Raw genomic sequence first — 17,656 nt, forward strand, 5'->3', positions numbered from 1 at the left:
GGGAAGGTCAAGGCCTCATGTCTCCCAAGGGCATACCTGTGCTTCTTGGGGGGCATCCCAGGCCCACAGCCAGGCCCACGAAGCGCACATAGTCCCTATCCCTGGCCTCATACTAATCCACGTCTCCAGTGAGCAAGCTGCTCAGTTGCCCGCACCTCTGGCACTGTCCCTGCCCTGTGGAGTGGCAAGGACTCCCCTGTCCAGGCCGTGCTGATAAATACAGAAACTCCATCTTTATTGGCTGTATAAACATCTCTGGGCTGTACATACATTTCATACATTGTAGTGGAGGGCCGAAAGAGGGGACCCCAGCAATACAGCAGCTCACCCCCTTTCACCAAGGCCCACCCACTCTGTGCAAACCAAGGTCAACAGCTCCTGCTCCCTCTTCCTCCCAGAAGTCACTGTATAGGAAGGGGGTCAGGGGTCAAGGCAGTAGGAGACAGGAGGGCTCAGTAGGGGAGGACACATGTAAGTGCTAGAATCAAACACTGAAGCAAAACAGGCAACTGGCACAGGCAGCAAGCTGGGACCCGGGGTGGGGGGTTGTGCAGGGAAGGGGAGTGAGGGGCCAAGCTGCCCTCTGGGCTCACAACCACGGCTCTGGGGTCTTGCCCTCACCACGGCAAGAGAGATCCCCTTTGGAGTCTCTGCCGAAAGCCTGGGGAACTGGGGACAAGGAGGCCGCAGGTATCCCAAGGATGGCAAGGGGGGTACAGGAGCCAAGACCCCAGCCCCCCTCACCGAGTAGCCTCTCTCATTCCATTGAACACATAACAGACTCCCACCTAGGTGCGTACAGCTGGGGGAGGCCAGAGACTCAGATTCTCAGTGGGCAGGCGAGCAGGCGGTGAGGGAGAAAGAGGCTCTCAGGGGAAAGAACAGAGACCCTGGAATAGTAATCCTGGGACAGCAGTCAGTGGAAGGAGAGACAAGGCCCAAGAGAGCCCCCCTAGCCCAGCCAGGGGGGATAAGAGCAGCAACTGGTCCACACAATGAGGGCAGGGAACAAAAAAGAGAAGATGCAAGGAGAAATACTGTGGTTAAATAGGGGAGCGGGCAGTCTCTACTCCACCCTCAGAACAGCCTCGTGCCCACACAGCAGCAGAGACAGGTGCCCACTCCTCTCCACTCACACGGCCAGGGGGCAAAGGGGGGTGCGAGAGTCCACCAGCCAGAGCAAGTGGCATGCACCAACAGAGCAACACCACTCTTTGGGCCTGCTCCTTTCCAACCAGGGACTTGGGCCCAGGACTGACTGATGACCAGGGTGTTATCAGGTCAGGGACGTGGGCACAGAGGGGCTTGGCAGGGGCCTGATCTGTGAGAGGTGGAGGGACTACACACTCCCTGGGGCCTGCTGGGTAAACAAATCCTGGAAGGTAGGAACTGGGCACCTGGTTCTGCAAAGGGCAAGGAAAAGGAGACGGGGCAGGTCTAGGGGCAAAGCCCCTAGCCACTCAAGGGATGCAGATCCACTTTGACTTTCTCCCCACAGCTCAGCATTCCTATGGTGGGGAAGAAGCCACCAGAAGGTACGACAGCATCCTTCTTTCCGATGATCTTGCCATTCCGAGTGAAGAAAACCTGGGGGTGGGGGCACAGAGAGGAGTGGAGCAGGCTGGCTCTGGCCTCCTCTGATGATACAGGCTTGAAACCCAAGCGCTCGAAGCTCCCAACTCCCAGAACCACCAGAGGGGAGAGACTCAGGTGACGTGGGAAGTGACCGCAAGAGGGCGTCTGGAAACCAGCTCCCCACCATAGTCTGGCTGCATCCAGCATCTCAGAACACGCCCATCACGAGGCTTTCCCTCTTCCTGCCTCTGGCTCCCCTCCTATTCCCCACTACCCCAGCCCCTGCCCAGGCCCAGGAACCCCAGTTCAAGCCCACACTCTCCCCACTCACCACCACCTTCCTGCCCTCATGCTCTTGCTCAATCTCTTCCCCATCTTCTTCCTCTTCTTCTTCCTCCTCTTCCTCTTCTCCCTCCTGGTGCAGGTACATGACATTCCGGACGTTCCGGACGGCTCGGGCAGTAGGGGATAGGATCACTGTGTCACAACTGTCATCACTGTCACCTAGGAGGCCAGGAAACCTGAGCTCCTGTGGTGCTGCCCCCACCGTCTGCCCGATCAGCCTGGCTGGCCACCCCTACCCCACTCACCCTCGCTGTCCAGAATGTAGTCCCGGGGGAACATGATTCCGCAGCCCATAATGTCCCCTTTATAACAGCGTGGCCCAAATGGGTCGCCCACACCACTGCCATGGAAGATCTTCCCGTCATCTGCCGGGGAGGAGGGGAGACGATAAGGCCCACACTTGAAGGAGGGGCTGACACTTCCCCTCACCCAACCAAAGAGGCCTGTATTTTGAGCAGAATCCTTGCTCACCTCCCTCTCTGGCCCTGAGGAAGAGAGGGAGTCAAGATGAAACAAAAATGGAGAGACAGAAGTAGGAAGAAGCCCCAGATTTTTTTTAAAAAGTGATACAATGTCTGTCCACTAAAGCAGCTTAGGGGCTGACTCGCTCAGGGAGGTGGCAAGAGAGGGGCGAGGGGCTGAGAAGGGGATGAGGGTGACAAGAGGAGCTCACGGCAACTCCTTTCTAAAGAAAGCCCTAAACAGAGTCAAGCCAACCGAAAAAAAAAAAAAAGTGCAGAATCTGCAAGAAGGGCGCAGAGGGAGCCAACTCAGAGGCCTGGAATGTCCAGTTCGGGCCCAGATCCCCCCGCCCCTGTTCGGCTCCCCTCGTTTTTCAGGCTGGAAGGAAAAACACAGACGAGGAGAAAGCACTACCAGCCTGGGAAGGGGAAATGATACGGCAGCAGAGAAAGGCTCTCCAGCCAGATGCTAGAGGGGAGACCCATCTGCGGGGGGGGCAGGGGGGGTCCAGGAAAATGGATGTCCCTGTACCTGTATATGCCCCACCGCCCTGATGGCCTCAGGACAGCCCCAGCTCACCTGCATGATAAGCCACAGAGCCTCTGCTCCAGCCAGGGTGTCTGTTCTTGGGATAATCCTGCACCAAGAAGGAAAAAGAAAACCTATGGTAGCATGCATGGAAAAAGGACAGGAGAGGGCATCTGAACTTTCAGTCTTCTCAGACAGATGGCTGCTCATACCCCTGCGGCCTCCCACAGCCTTCAGGCACTGGGAAAGCAGGACAAGCAGGGAAGGTGACCAGGAGACCTGGCTTTCACAGCCGGCGCTGCAGGCTGTGCCTAGCCCCACCTTCAGGCTCAGTGTGCATGGTACAGTCACGACCCTCTCTTGGGTTGTGACGGAGGAGGGGGAAGGGTCTGTACCCTCCCACAGTGAACACATATAACCATACTCTGTCCATGCCTGCCCAATGCCTCTCCCCGATTTCCCCAAGAGTCTCCAGGTCCCATCCCAATAGGCCCAGGCCTGAGTAGCAATACAGGTAAAGAGCCAGCATGAGTGCCCACCTTCCGGGCCAGCCCCAAGGCGATGTAGCATTTCTCTCCAGGGTCCACGATCTCCACCTCAAAGTAGTGGCTACGGGTGCTCAGTGGGTGCCGGGCCTGGGCCAGCCCCACGTCAACGATGCTCTTGCCCTTGCCCAAGTACTCCAGCAGCTGCGGGGGAAGAGCCAAGGGCAGTGGGTGGTGCGGAGGGCAGATGGACACCCGCCCTAGAAACCTGGTCCCAAGGCACTCGAGACCAGCTTCCTGGGTCTGACAAAACCTCTGGCTGAAAGGGAAAGGCCCCTAGCAGCGCGCTGTGGGCCCCAACGTTCTAGGCAGGCATGAGAGAATAGGTTGGACTGGCGGGCAGCAAATGTGGCAGCATGGGCAGAAGGGGTGAGCCCTACACACACCTGCCGCCTGAGCCGCAGTCTCTCCTTGCTCTGGAAGAGAAGTGGGCATAAGCCCAGCAACCCGGAAGGCTGAGCTCCAGGGAGCACATGGCGGAGGGTGGATGGGGGGGGAGTTCTCCAGGCTGTGGCATCACTTCCCTGAATCATCCTGCTGGATGAGGCCTCCCCAAGGGCCCTGGGCGCAGAGAGGAGGAGCCCTGAAGACCAGGCTGAGCAGACCCCTGGAGGGGTCTAATGGGGAGGACAAGGAGGGTGCAAGTGTTCGATGCCTGCTCCAGATGTCTGAAGAAAGGGAGATGAGCTCAGAAACCGATTCTGCCTGGGATGGGACTACCATAATTCCTCAAGGTCCATTTTACTCGCCTTTGGACAGCTGGGTCAGGCAGCTGGGTCAGGGAGGTGCCGAGGGAAGCCAGAGAACCCAGAATGACCAGCTCTACTCCTTTACTTAACATGAGGGCAGGCCAAACACATGAAGGCAAGCTTTCCTGCTTGCAGGCCCTCATAGCTCTTGCAGAGGGCTGGGGTATGTGGGGCTGTGGGGAGAGGGGAGGTGACTGATGGACTCTTGGGGCTCTTCAGTTCCACAGTGGTCCTGCCTGGGCATGATGGGGCGGCAACCCCCAAGCTGGGAGGATTTATTTATCAGTTGTCATGGTAATGGTGAGGTTATGACTCAACCCCATCCCCTCTTTCCCCACCCTCATCATCACCTGGGAGTCCTTAATCCCTTTTTAATTAGCCAAACTGCCCCTCAAGACTTTATTCTATCCTCCTGCCCCTCCAGCCCCAAAGAAAACACTGCCTGGGGACCTCCTCCACTTTCCCTGGCAAGCCTTTGGACGCTGGCCTCTCACCCCCCGAGAACTCGTGCCTGAACAGGAAAGGAATGAGGCTCGCCTGCACCAGCATGGAAGCCTGCATGTGTCTCCAGCACAGGCAGGGCCTGCAATCTGCACCACTGCTTCAGAGAGGAACTGGAGGAACTGGGCCCTCTTCTTGGGCTGGGATCCCCAAAGCTCAGCCACCTCAAGTCCATCCTCTCTTCCCGCTCCAACAGAGAATGGAGGCAGGGGAAAAGCCAGGGCTGCCTGGGACATCCACACCCAGGCCTTTCAATGTCCTCCAGCCACCACCCTGCGTGTTTCGGGTTACACTGGCTCTTTCATAGTCACACCCCTAGCCCAGGTCTCTTCTGTTAGTTCCCACTGCTTTCTTTCCTCAGAATGGGGGTCCCTGACAGGCCATCTTCTGATTTACTCACTATTCCACACTGCTGGAATTCCCCACTCGGCCCTCTGTGCTGTCTGCCCAGCCGGCCTCCTCCTCCAGCTCCCTGCAGGCCTGAGGGGTGGCGTCTTCGCAGGCTCCCAGCCCGCCCAGTGTGCGCAGCCCCCAACCCACCCTCTCCGGCCAGCATTGCAGAGCTGGGTGGGGGACCCCACAGCTGCCCTTGACCCATTTCGTCCAACTGGCCTCGGCATAGGAAACACAGTGTTCTTCGCAGAGAGAGCCAAGAGACAGATGCTCCAGATCCCGATCCTTGGGAAAAACCCGCCCAACCATTCCCTCAGCCTCAGCCCTGAGGAGACTGCAGACTGTGGTCTTGGGCCGCACACAGCATGGGGCCACTTTCTCCAGCTAAAAGGTCAGGAGGACCAAATACATGACCCAGGACTCTGCAACCCACTCCCCAGCCGGCCCACCACTCAGACATGATGACTGATGGCTGGGAGGCTAGGTCCCCGCAATGCTGCCCTCCACAAGTGAGGCACAGCCGCCCCGCAGGCTGTAAGCCCCCCAACTCCCCTGCTGCTCTCTCATGGGATCTCCTGCTCCTGTCCGGTGAAGGCCCCCCGAGCCCTCACAGTGAGTCCCCCCAGAGCGCTCCCAGCACCTACAGGGGCAGTTAGGTACTGTGGCCTCATGGTCAGATCCTAGCTCAAGTTCACTCCCCCTTCCTGAGACCAGGGCTGAGAGCAGATGGGAGCTTTACCCCTGAGCTGCCAGACTCTCGATACTGGTCCCTCAGCCTGTGCCTTGGAAGCCTCTCCGTTAGAAAGAGAATCGCATGGACCCAGGTTCCAATCTTAACTCCAGTTACTTACTAGCCACTAACTTCGAGCAAGTGATTTCCGCTGCTTTAGGCCTCAGTTTCTTCAACAGTGACATAGGGATACTACCACCTGCGTTTCCAAAATAAATGAAGGGTGTCAAGTGCCCAGCACAGAGCCCTCACCCAGCAGGGGCTCAGTAGCTGTTCTACCTTTCCCTAAATCAGGAAATGGGGCTTGGACCTGAACATTCCAACACGTCAGTGCTCCCTAAACATTAACAGCCACTCCAGAGCTACAACAGACTAGACCTGCCAATCACAGAAGGAAACGATCCATCTCAGCCCTTACTTCCAACTACAGTGGCCCTCTAGGCTCCCAGAACTGGTCCCTTCCCCCCTAGGAGAGCTGAGCCCCAGATGACTCTATCCCAATCCACCAGCTGTCTCCTCTTAGTGTTTCTCCTCCAACAATGCCGGACCAACAGGAATGCACCCCTACATCTTTGGTGGGGGCAGGGTCACGCACTCCTTGGGGCTCTCAAACCCCCCCGACTCTTGCACCTCCTCCTCACACCCCCAAAGCCTGGGGAGGCCAAACAGGTGGACTCGAGGGCACAGGGCTGAGGCTGCAGCACCCGGGGCAGAGAGTCTCCTGTGCTCCAACCCCCCACTGAGTACCAGCAGTGCGCCTTCCCAGTCTCTTCTCTCCTGCTGGTATCCGCCCTCCTCCTCTGGCAGCCCTTCTCCTCTTGCCAGCAGAGACCCTAATCCCTCTTGACAGGAGCAAGGGAGGGCTCAGTGCCCTGAGGGCCTAGAAGCAGCTGAAACAGGAACCCAGAATATGCTCCCCACCGGCCAGCTCAGGCCCCAACATGGTCTCCTCCTGGGTTGGTTGGGGGAGGACCCCAAAGGGTGGGGCCTCCTTCACCCCTCTTTGTATACCAGAGGTGTTGTCCCGTCACTAAGGAGTTGCCAGAGGAGCTAGGAGCAGGAAACAAAGACAGAATGAGTCTAATCCCCCAGCTTTACCTACTGCCCCCCACCCTCCCACACATGACTTCACTTTGCAAGGCCTGCGGGCAGGGATGAGGTGAGGGGCAACACCCCCATCCCTGAGCAAACATGGCAGCAACTCTTCAACACCCTCAGTGCTCTGCAAAATGGGGGGGGGGGGAACTCCTTGGGAGGGGAAACTGAGGCCCCAGGATGCAGGGGGAAGAATTCCACCCAAGAAAGAGCCAGGTTAGTCTGGATATGACAACTGTTGAAGCTAGGTAGTGGGGAGATAGGTGCTCACTGTGCTGTTGCTTCAACTTTTCTGTATGTTGGAAATCGTTCATAATGTAACGTTAGAGCCAAAAAAAATGGGGGTCAAGAATTTGCTCTTCTTTGTGGGAAGAACCGCTGAGAAGGGAAGAGAGAGGATAACTGAGACTCCGAATTGAGACAGAGGCCTTGGAGGCAAAGGGTCCCATGGCAGCCAGGTAAGTTCCTCTAGAAGGACGGGGGCAAAGGGAGCTAGTCAGGAGACTCACAGGGCAAGTGGGAACTTAAGCCCAGAATTTCGGATTCATCTTATGAGAGGGGCCAGGAGGAGAGACGATGGGCTACAGGAGAGCAGCTAGGGAGAAAGGCACAGCATGTATCCAGCAGTGGACAGGGCCAGGGCAAGGGATCCAAGAATGAGTGTCTGGGCTTAGTTTCGTAGCTAATTCACTGTTTGACATTTGAACCAGTCTCTTCGCTTCTGAATGGGGCTGTCTTTTCATCAGCCACACAACAAAAAGAGCTGTGGGAACACGAGGGCTGTCATGATGACAAGGATGACTACAGGAGGGAACTCCAAGCACTGGGCGCTGGGGACGCTGCAGGCCATGCGTGTCAGGGAATGGTCTCCAGCTCTGCACTGAGAAGCCCTGGTCTGGATGGCGTCAGAGCCTCTCTCAAACCTTTATGGTTCTAAAGGCACTGGACTGGAAACTTCACCAAAGACAGGCTCCAACCCACAGCAAGAGGTCTGAGGCCCCAGGGAAGGGCTCCCCACAGAGGGGACGGAAAACAGGAAGAGCAAATAGGAGAAACAGCTGAGCTAGACATCTTTAGAAATGGGAGGCACAGGCATGGCCCTACTGACCTCTCCCAGGCTCCTCCAGGAAACAAAACTCTAAGGGCTGGATCAGAACGACACTGGATGGTCAGAAGGGACAAGAGGGTGCAGGGCAAGAGACAAGTGGGGACGGAAGAAACTGGGTAAGTCACCCTCATTTGAGAGATGACAAGAGGGGGTGCCTGGGTGGCTCAGTGGATTAAAGCCTATGCCTTTGGCTCAGGTCATGATCCCAGCATCCTGGGATGGAGCCCCACATTGGGCTCTCTGCTCAGCAGGGAGCTTTCATCCCCCCTCCCGACCCCGACCGCTACCTGCCTCTCTGCCTACTTGTGATCTCTATCTGATAAATAAATAAAATCTTAAAAAGAAAGAAAGAAAGATGGCAAGAGGAGGAGAGAGGCAGATAGCCGTCAAGAGGCTCATGCCCTAGTCTGCCCCAGGGGAGCAGGTGCTCAGGGAACCGAGTGCCCACCCTGCTGGCAGTCCTAGCCTAGGGTGAGGGTCTGAGACAAGAGCCAGACTTCACGGCTCATGTTTAAGAAAGAAAAAATTCTCCAAAGTGTGACCTGAGGGCACTGGGGGAGGGCAGAGAGGAAGGAAGGCTATTTATAAATGTCTACAGGATTCTACATCAATTAGAAAAGATTGCCTGGGAGGAGCTGGGGGCAGAGTGGGGACAGGTCCAGGCAGGGAAAGGATGCCAGGAAAACACTCTTGAGGAGAGGTCAGGGAAGAGAGCTGGAACATCACCCTGGCTCAGTCCCAAGTTCAACTCTGTAGATGTTGTCAAAATGATAGTGGATAGTGGAAGGGGGAAAAGATACGAAAGAGATGAGGGTCAAGGAGTGGGGATCTGAAGCCCCTGGCTTGCAGCCAGCACCATCCTCAGAACCCAACGCCAGAGGGGGTGTGGAGTATCAGAAGCAACAGGAGGGCAAACATGCTGCCATTTTCCTTAAGTCTGACTCACCTTGAACTCCAGGATGGAGGGAGCCTTGCTCATAATCCACTCCCACCCCCCACTGTTTCTGTTTTGCTACCAAAGGCTGAACTGAAAACAGCCTGGGTTCGGGTGAGAAGGCCAGAGGCTGGAGAAAAAGGTTGAGCCAGGAGCCAAGAGGGCAGCAGGGGGACAATTCGAAGTGGGAGGCCTAAGCAGCCCACTGGAGGTCAGGGCCAGACCTCTGACTCAGCAGCCATTCACTCCCAACCCAGCATGAGGCAGAGAGGGTAAAGGTGAAGAATTTCCCTCTCCCAAGGTTCAAATATTCCCCAAGAAAGTTTCAAATCCAGGGAGAGACCAGACCAGGTACACTGGGAAGATGTCTAAAAAAGCAAGCTTTGCAAAGTCCCGGACGCTCACGGAATTTTCATCTGCCTCTGTTCTTGTCCTCTATTAAAATGTAGCGGGGGACACCTAGCTGGCTCAGTCATTAAGCGTCTGCCTTCAGCTCAGGTCATGATCCCAGGGTCCTGGATTGAGCCCCACATCGGGCTCTCTGCTCAGCGGAGAGCCTGCTTCTCCCTCTCCCACTCCCCTTACTTGTGTTCCTCTCTCATTGTGTCTCTGTCAAATAGATTAAAAAAATATTTTTTTTAAATGTAGGGAGAAGACGGAAGACTCTGATAGTCACGCTTACTACAAAAAGATCTCAGGGGCGCCTGGGTGGCTCAGTGGTTTGGGCTGCTGCCTTCGGCTCGGGTCATGATCTCAGGGTCCTGGGATCGAGCCCCGCATCGGGCTCTCTGCTCCGCAGGAAGCCTGCTTCCCTCCCTCTCTCTCTCTCTCTCTGCCTGCCTCTCTGCCTACTTGTGATCTCTGTCTGTCAAATAAATAAATAAAATCTTTAAAAAAAAAAAAAAAAATCTCAGAACCTTCCCCCACGGGACTGGGACTTGTGACAGTGAATGGAGAGTTTGGACCCGCTGAACTGGGATGCGGTGAAATGGGGATACAGGCATCCCACTTGCAAGTGAGCCCCAGCCTTTCAAAGGCAGGTGTATAGGGCAGCAGAGGGCACCGGGTGCAGAAGGAACCAAAGAAGGCAAAGTAGAACCTAGTGCCGTGCCGAGAGTAGAGCAACTAACCTGAGCTCTCCGGGCCGGGCAAGGGAAGAAGGACAATCAGCACTAAGAGGAACATGGATCTGGATTCAAAGAATCATGTCAAGGTCCCAAATTCCCATCTCCCAAAACCCTACAAAAGACACTGTCTTCACTCCCCATTCTAAGTAATTCAGACCCGCTTATGCGGCCCAGGGAGGTTCGGCCCAGCCCTCCCCGCGACCACCCCCATCCCACCGCCTGTCACTCACAGTTCCGCAGACTCGGACATCATGCAGCCGGCCCCACTCATCCTCATAACTGTCCACCATCATGACACTGTCGTCTTCGCGGCCCAGCTCAGCGTTGAGGTGCAGGCGCACCTCCTCACCCAGAGAGTGCATGCCCACCGCCGGGAACAGTCCGTCTGGGGACATGGGCATGATGGTGGAGCCCACCTGCAGCGGAGGGAGGGAGGGCCGGAGGGAGGGAGCTGCCACCTGGCATCCTGTTCCTCAGTGCACCTAATTCTCACCAGGGTACTTCTGAGATGATGCAACAAATAATTATCACACACACTGACAGACAGAAAAAAAGAGGTACAGAGAAGTTTAAAAAGTGGCTAAGGATTCCTGGACGAGCAAGGCATCCACAGCGCTAGACGGCAAACACAAGTCTCTTGACCTTGGGCATGTGAGTGTGTTCTGGAGCAGGAAAGAGCAGAGGCAGGGACACTAAGGAAGGACGTCATCGTGGCCAAGGCCTGAGAAAGCCATCCTCCCAGGGTGGGAGAGGGAGTTGGGTAGGAGAAGAAAGAGAGCTGGGGGTCCCTCTCTTCTACTTGCTCTTCCCCATCCCTTCAGCACTACTAGGCTTTCTCTGAAGAGGGAAGGAAAGATGTGAAACAAGAAAAAAAACACAAAAAGGACATATCCTCAAAAGCATTCAAGTCAAAGCTCCGAAGAGGACCTCCAGCTTATGCGTCAAAGCCATAACCTCTCCCTCTCTTTTTTTGCTCAAAACCTTCCCCCACATCACCCAATCCTGCTTCCCCTACCCCATTTCGGTCCACCTGCCCCTCTGCATCTCTCGTCTAGGCTAATGTCCCAGCTTCTCTGGGCCGGGGAAGTGGCTTCTCCCACGTGCAGACTTCGGGGGAAGCTGAGGATGGCCTGAAGGAGGTGGGAACTAAGCCAACAGGTCCCTGGGCAAGCCCCAACTGGGCAATTTTCATTCCCACAATTTCTTGGATGGCTTCAAGTCACTTAAATCCCACCCAGGATTTCCCACTCACCCGTTTCCCGTTTTTGGTGAAAAAGATCTGGGCAGTCTGCACATCAAAGGACACAGGCTCGATGCCGCAGCCAATCCGGTCCCCAGAGTTGCACTTTGACCCAAACTGCCGGCCTTTGGCTCGGCCATTGTATAGCCTGTGGACGGAGCAGCACAGACACAGGACCTGACTCTGGCCTCCCAACTGGTGGAGAGCACCAGACCCCTGGGGCCCCTCTTGCTGCTCCCATTCTGTGATGCACCTACCTGTGTCCACGCATGAGCTCCACCCTCCCCTCTAAGTCCGCAAACCTCCAAGGCTCGCTATCAGGCCACCTTTCTGTCCTGATCAGAAAAGTCCATGAAAATACCCCAAGATAGGTAAAGGAAAGGCAGCAGTCACCCAAGGTAGTCCTTTGTTATCTAAGGTCCCCAAACCCATGGGAAAAGTGTAAGATTCCACAGACGGTAACTCACTTGCCGTCATCAGCATGGTAGGCTACAGAGTCAGGCAACCAGCCAGGCTGATGATCCAGGCTGTAGTATTGTGGGACAAGCCCCACAGCTATGGTGCCCCGGACCCCGCTGTCCACAATCGATACCTGGGGAAAGGAGAGCAGGACAGTCAGCAAGCACCAGAAAAGGGATGAGTTGCTGGGGGCTTGGGGAAGAGCAGTCAGACATCAAAAACTCAAAGAGGCTCAGAGAGGCCAAAAACATGTGAATCAGAGAAAAGTCAGGGCACTCAGAGGAGCACTGGGGAGACTAGGGGCCTACTTTGTCAGGATTACTTAGAAAATCATTTCCAAATTATGGAAACAAGACAGGAGATGGAGCAGAGGCTGGGCTCAGGTTAGCAAGTGGGAAAGGCCATGGGTCAGAGTCTGGGGTATGTGTAAACGTCTACCTAGCTGAGGGGCAGGAGAACAGAGGGACAGGGTGACAGGACTATGGCACCTCTCAGCTGAGACACCACACTATCCTGTGCCCTTTCCTCAGCCAAGGAGACAGCCCTGATGGAAAATTAAAAGGATCAGATCAAGAATCTAGTAAAAGAGCTCCCTAGAGCTTAAGAAGCTCTTCCCCTGCTCTGCCCACCCACTGCCTTGATCACCTCAAAATAATTGCTGTCCTTGGTCAGAGGTCGAGAAGCCACGTAGCAGCCAACTTCACCGGAGTTTCCATGGTAACTGAGGGAGGAATGAGGGGGGAGTTCCATGAGCAGCCTAGCCCAAGAGCTGGGGGGAGGGCCTCAGCATCTCCACCCCCAAACCCCCACCACAAGGGCCAACACAGAGGAGACTCCATCAGGCCACACTTCAGGACATCTGCACAGACACCATAATGAAATACTTGAGGTCACCCACCCCTCCCGCTGCCTCCAGCCAGGGTCCAGCCCACACCAGACCAACACAAGCCTGGCTCCTTCATTTCCAGGGGGAAAAGAATGCAGAGCCTCCCTTAGTTGCCTAGTAGGGGTCTCACAACCCTGTCTAACCTCAGTCCCTCATACTGCAGCTTCGGCCCTTTTCCTCTGGCTCTGTCCTCAATGGAGCTGAAGAAAGTCTGGTCTCTATCCTCTGTACCAAAGCCCTTTGTAGATTGGAAGATGGGTATTCGGTCCCCACTCCTCAGCTTTCTTGTCTCCAGGCTAAAAAGCACTACTTCCTTCCCCCACTCAGGGACAGCTTTGTGAGAAAATTAGGCTCAGAAGGAGTCAGGGAAGGGGATCAAGCCAGAAAAGAGAGAGAAAACAAACACAAACAAAAGGGTTGGACGGTGGCAGGCAGGATGCATTAGGGAACGGTCCTTTCCAAAACAGGAAATCCACTGCCTCTGACATGGCTACTCTCCTCCAAACCCAACCCCTGAGACCCAGGCTGTGGAGACACAGACACCCCAGACTGAAGTCCTCTCAACGAGGCGCTGGGGCAACTCAAGGCACTATCTCTGACATCTCCTATCTCTGACATAATTCCTTCCAACGTGGACCAGGACAGAGTGACCCAGAAACAGGCAGAAGAGAGTGCAGGCTGTAGGCGCACATGCTGCTCCACTCAGAAAGGCCTTCGGGGTCAAAGGCTCGCCCAGTGTAGACAGACCTTGCTTCCAAAAAACCCCTTTTTCATCTCTAAGATCTGGCAGAGCAAGGAAAATGTGAAAGCACACCCCACCCCCGCCACCTCACCTCAAAGTGTCTCCATCTACAAGAATGTGCTTGAACCTCTCCTGGTATCGGAAAGCCCGGACCTCCCGAATCTCCCGGATCCTCCGGCGCCAATTCAGAAACCGGTAGTGCAGGTTGAGGTCATCCATCTTGTTCATGAGAACAAACCTGCCACGGGGAAAAGGGGACTGAGAAGGAAGCAGGGCCCTGAGCAAAGCAGCTCAGCCTGTTTGACACAGAACGTGGACAGGGCACTGGACTCGAAGCCATCCTTTCATTCGGCAAACACGTACTGACTCCTGCTATATGCACCAAAAACAGGTGGCATTCCTGTTCTCACTGCACTTCCACTCTAGTTGGGAGGCAAGACAGATGAGACACACACCCGACAGTGTTGGCCAGTGGAAGAAACAACAGAGTGGGGTGACACAGAATAACGGGGTAAAGTCTAAAGACTACTTTGGATACAGTGGACAGAGGAGGCCTCTCTGAGGTGACATTTGATTTGAGAAGAGGCCAGGCATGTGACAAGCCCAAGGAAGAGTACTTCAGGTAGAGAGGACAGCCAGGACACAGGTCCTGGGCTGGAAGGGAGCAGGCATGGTAGAGGAACAAAAAGGCCAGGGTGGCTGGTGTGTAGGGAACATGTGGGAGAATGTTCAAGAAGAGGATGGGAAGAAGGCTGGAGCCAGAGAGAAGCCCTACAAGGCCCTGCAGACCATGTTAAGGAGTCTGGATTTCCTTCCAAGTGGGATGGGAAACCTCTGGAGGGTTTTAAGCAAGAAAATGATAGGATTTTACGGTTTATCAGATCTTAAAGATCATTCCTGCTGTTGTCTGGAGAATCGATCATAACAGAATCAAGAGCAGAAGTGGAGAACAATTAAGCAGGAGACTGTTCCAGCAGCTCCAATGAGACATGGTATCCATTAGGATGGTAGCAGTGAAGATGGAGAGAAGTAGAATGACCTGGGTATTTAAATCACCACAATGCTAATGAATGAATGGATGGATGGATGATGGATGGATAGGTTTTTTCCTAGAAGCGAAAAGTGAGAAAAACAGGAGATTATTTTCTCTTCCTGTCACCCAGCACTGGGACAGGGGTTCCATCAAGGCCGGACAGTGCCTTGCATACAGTAGATGCTTAAATAAGCCTCAGTTGGGCTGAATTGCAATCCTTCAATCCTAAAGCGCCCCCTCCTGCAGTAGCTGCAAGCCACCACGTGGCCCAGAAGGGTAGGCACCAGCGGGGCTGCCCTCCTCGCACGCAACCAGGGCTCCACCCTAGACAGATACTGGCCCCCAGACCTGGGGACGTCTGCTCGCCCAGAACCGCACAGCCTCGGCACCCACGAGTGGCAGCCGCACCGGGTACCTCCTCCAGCTTGGGCACGGCCTGGTCGCTCAGACGAGACCCGGGGGCGGGGGGTCCGGCTCGTCCCCGCGACTACGCGCAGGATCCCCTGGCCCGGTACCGAGGAGGGTCCCGAGGCAGGAAGCCCCGTGACCCGGGCTCACGCCACGCCCCTGACCCCGAAGCCCCCGCCCAGGACCCCCGCCTCCTGCCTCAAGCTCCGGGGAGACCCGAGGCCTCCGGGACCCCGCCCCCGATCCCCGCCTACCGGGGCCGCCGCGTCCTCCTCATCCATAGGCCTCTCAGCTCCGCACCCTAGCTCTTCGGCCGCCGCCACCACACACATCCGGGTCCCCGCCCTTCCTACGCTCCCCCGAGGCCCGCCCCTCCCCTGCCACCCCGGCCAATCTGCAGCGGCCCAGGACGACAGACATCTGCAAGGGCCAATCGGAGGACGCAGGCAGAGTCGGGCGCGGCCCGGTGAACTGGGTACCTAGCGCAGGGTAGGGGCTGGTAAAGCCGAGTGTCGGAGGGTGGGAGGCGGCGACGTGGCGGCGCGGAGGTCGCGCCCGGCGCCCTGGGCGCTGACTGGGCAGCCAAGGGGCGGCTCCCGCGCTAGGCGGGGAGAAGGTCGCTGCGCACCTACGGCGACTGCCAATCTTGCCTGAGCGCTCCTTCTGTGCGGGACGTGCCGCGGAGGAAGGCTTCGTAGCAATGTCCTTTTAATCCACTCCGCAACCTTCTGAAATGAATCTTGTTATTATCTCCCTTTTGCAAATGAAGATCCTGAGGCTGGCCTCCATAGCTCGTGCACCTAACAGTTCCCGCATGCTTTATATTCCCCGGAGCTGTGCTGTTACCGTGTGCTCTCTATTCGCTGGAGCTCTGGGTCATGTCATCTTCCGCTCGTTCTGGGAAGGACAGTCCATTCCAGGAGGAGAGAACTTTGGATGCGTAAAGCTCAGTGGCACGAAACGTCACGCTGTTCCGGACTGGAGGCTCTTAGTGTGACCTAAGTAAAGTTAGGCGGGAGTCATTACGTGAAGGGTGGAAGGATACTTATATTTATTGAGCACCTACTAAAGAGTGTTTGGAGCTGCCCAGATCGCCTCCCATCACCAGATCTCTCTTCCAGATTGGAGGGTTTCCCCTCCTCTGCATTCTCAAACCATGTCATTTGGGCCTCATCGCTAGCACTTGATTTTCTACCCTTTATTATTTAACTGTCACCTCTGTATATAGATCGGTCTCTGACAGACTGTGGTATCCTTCAGAGCCTGGGCTTTATCCCATTCTTATAAATAGTTACTGTTACAAATGTTGGATGGGATGGAAGACATCATCATCTTGTATACCAAACAGCAGCCACTTGGCCACTTGGCATGATGGAAATCGATGAGGGAAGTAAATGCAGATCGGAAATTGGGAAATCTGGATGAGAGCTTCAGTTCAGTCTGTGCCTGAGGTCAGGCCTTGGTGTTCTTACCCATAAACAAAAATTTTGAAGCATGTGATCTCTTAGCTCCTTTCCAACCCCTGGACTGCAAAAATCGAGTTACTTTTCCCAACTCATCTCTGGCTCCTGTTTCCTTCATTGCTTCTCTTTGACCTCCTCTTCCTAAGCTATGACAATAGCCCCCAACCTCAGCTCCACTCCTCCCAAAGGCAGCCAAAGAGCAACAGGCCAGGGCTGCTTGAGAGTCACAGCCATCCCACACAAGGTCTCCTGGCTCCTTCCAGGAACTCGCTAGCTAGTTTGAGCCTGAAATGGAAAGATGTCAGAAGAAGGTGTTTTCAGAGTGTTACTGATCGTGATTCCACCCGAGATTTTCTGATCAGGTCCCAGGTGTGGGGCTGGCCCTTTCAGCGAATCCTCCATCTGTTGGCATTCTCAGGATTTAATCGATAATTTGTGCTTGGTATCTAAACGTATTTGATCAAACAACTTTATTGAGATATAATCGACATACAATAAACCCGACATATTTAAGGTGTACAATTTTGTAAGTTATGTATATACCCATGAAAATATCACCACAGTCAAGACAGTGAATATCCCGTCACTTCCAAAAGTGTCTTTGCGCTCTTTTTGTAATCCTTCCCTCTCACTCTCTCATCCCCAGGAAACAACTAATCTGCTTTTGGTCACTAGTTGAGTTTGCATTTTCTAAAATTCTACATAAATGAAATCACGGGGTATATGCTCTTGTGGGGGAGGAGTGTCTGGCTCCTTTTATTCCGCATAATTACCTTAAGATTCATCCATTGTTTTATTGCTGAGTAGTATGCTCCTCTATGGTTATACCACAGACTGCTTATGATTCACCTGTTGACAGAAGGACATTTGGTGGTTTCCAATTTAGGGCTGTTATAAATAAAGCTGCTATGAACGTGTGTGCCAAATCTGTCTGGACGTACTTTTCATCTTCTCTTGGGAAACCCTTAGGAAGGAATGGCTGTGCCACGTGGTGGATGTATGCTTCACTTTTTGAGAAATTGCCAAACTGCTTTCCAAAATGCTTCTATCATTTTAAATTCCTATCAGCGGCGTATGAATGTTCCATTTGTTCCCCAACCTTTCCAACGCTGGTGTTGTCATTCTTTTTCACTGTGGCCATTCTAGTAGGTATGTAGTGGTATTTCGTTGTGATTTTCATTCGCATTTCCATAATAACTAATGATACTGAAAATCTTTTCAGATGCATACTTGTCATCCATATGTCTTCTGTGGAGAATCTTATTATGTCTCCTTTTTGTAGGTGAAGATCCTGAGGCTAATCCATAACTAATCCTAATAAGTCCACAATCAA

The 17,656-nt window shown here is 54.5% G+C and overlaps 1 protein-coding gene across 2 annotated transcripts; it reads right to left on the reverse strand.

Moving 5' to 3' along the window:
- Positions 1-211: 211 nt before the first annotated feature.
- SPRYD3 (SPRY domain containing 3) lies at positions 212-15,232 on the reverse strand. 2 transcript variants are annotated; one of them, XM_032348333.1, is made up of 11 exons: positions 15,115-15,232; positions 13,511-13,657; positions 12,437-12,512; positions 11,800-11,924; positions 11,345-11,480; positions 10,323-10,508; positions 3,450-3,599; positions 2,962-3,019; positions 2,166-2,285; positions 1,907-2,079; positions 212-1,587 (listed from the first exon to the last, which is right to left on the reverse strand). In XM_032348333.1, exons 1-11 carry the CDS (start codon positions 15,135-15,137, stop codon positions 1,453-1,455), a joined length of 1,329 nt encoding a protein of 442 aa, XP_032204224.1. In that variant the 5' UTR covers positions 15,138-15,232; the 3' UTR covers positions 212-1,452. The 2 variants fall into 2 exon arrangements, with proteins under 2 accessions (XP_032204224.1, XP_032204225.1); XM_032348334.1 differs by lacking the exon at positions 3,450-3,599.
- Between the last annotated feature and the right edge of the window lie 2,424 nt (positions 15,233-17,656).

Source organism: Mustela erminea, chromosome 6, assembly GCF_009829155.1.
Source record: "Mustela erminea isolate mMusErm1 chromosome 6, mMusErm1.Pri, whole genome shotgun sequence".
In the NCBI taxonomy this organism is placed as follows: Eukaryota; Metazoa; Chordata; class Mammalia; order Carnivora; family Mustelidae; genus Mustela; species Mustela erminea.

Excerpts from the sequence above, each read along its gene's own strand:
- SPRYD3 (XM_032348333.1), bottom strand. The coding sequence starts at position 15,137 with ATGAGGAGGACGCGGCGGCCCCG. Across the intron at positions 12,513-13,510 it reads GTAGATGGAGACACTTTGAG|TTACCATGGAAACTCCGGTG; the intron begins GTGAGGTGGCGG and ends TTCCTCCCTCAG. Across the intron at positions 11,925-12,436 it reads AGGACAGCAATTATTTTGAG|GTATCGATTGTGGACAGCGG; the intron begins GTGATCAAGGCA and ends TCCTTTCCCCAG.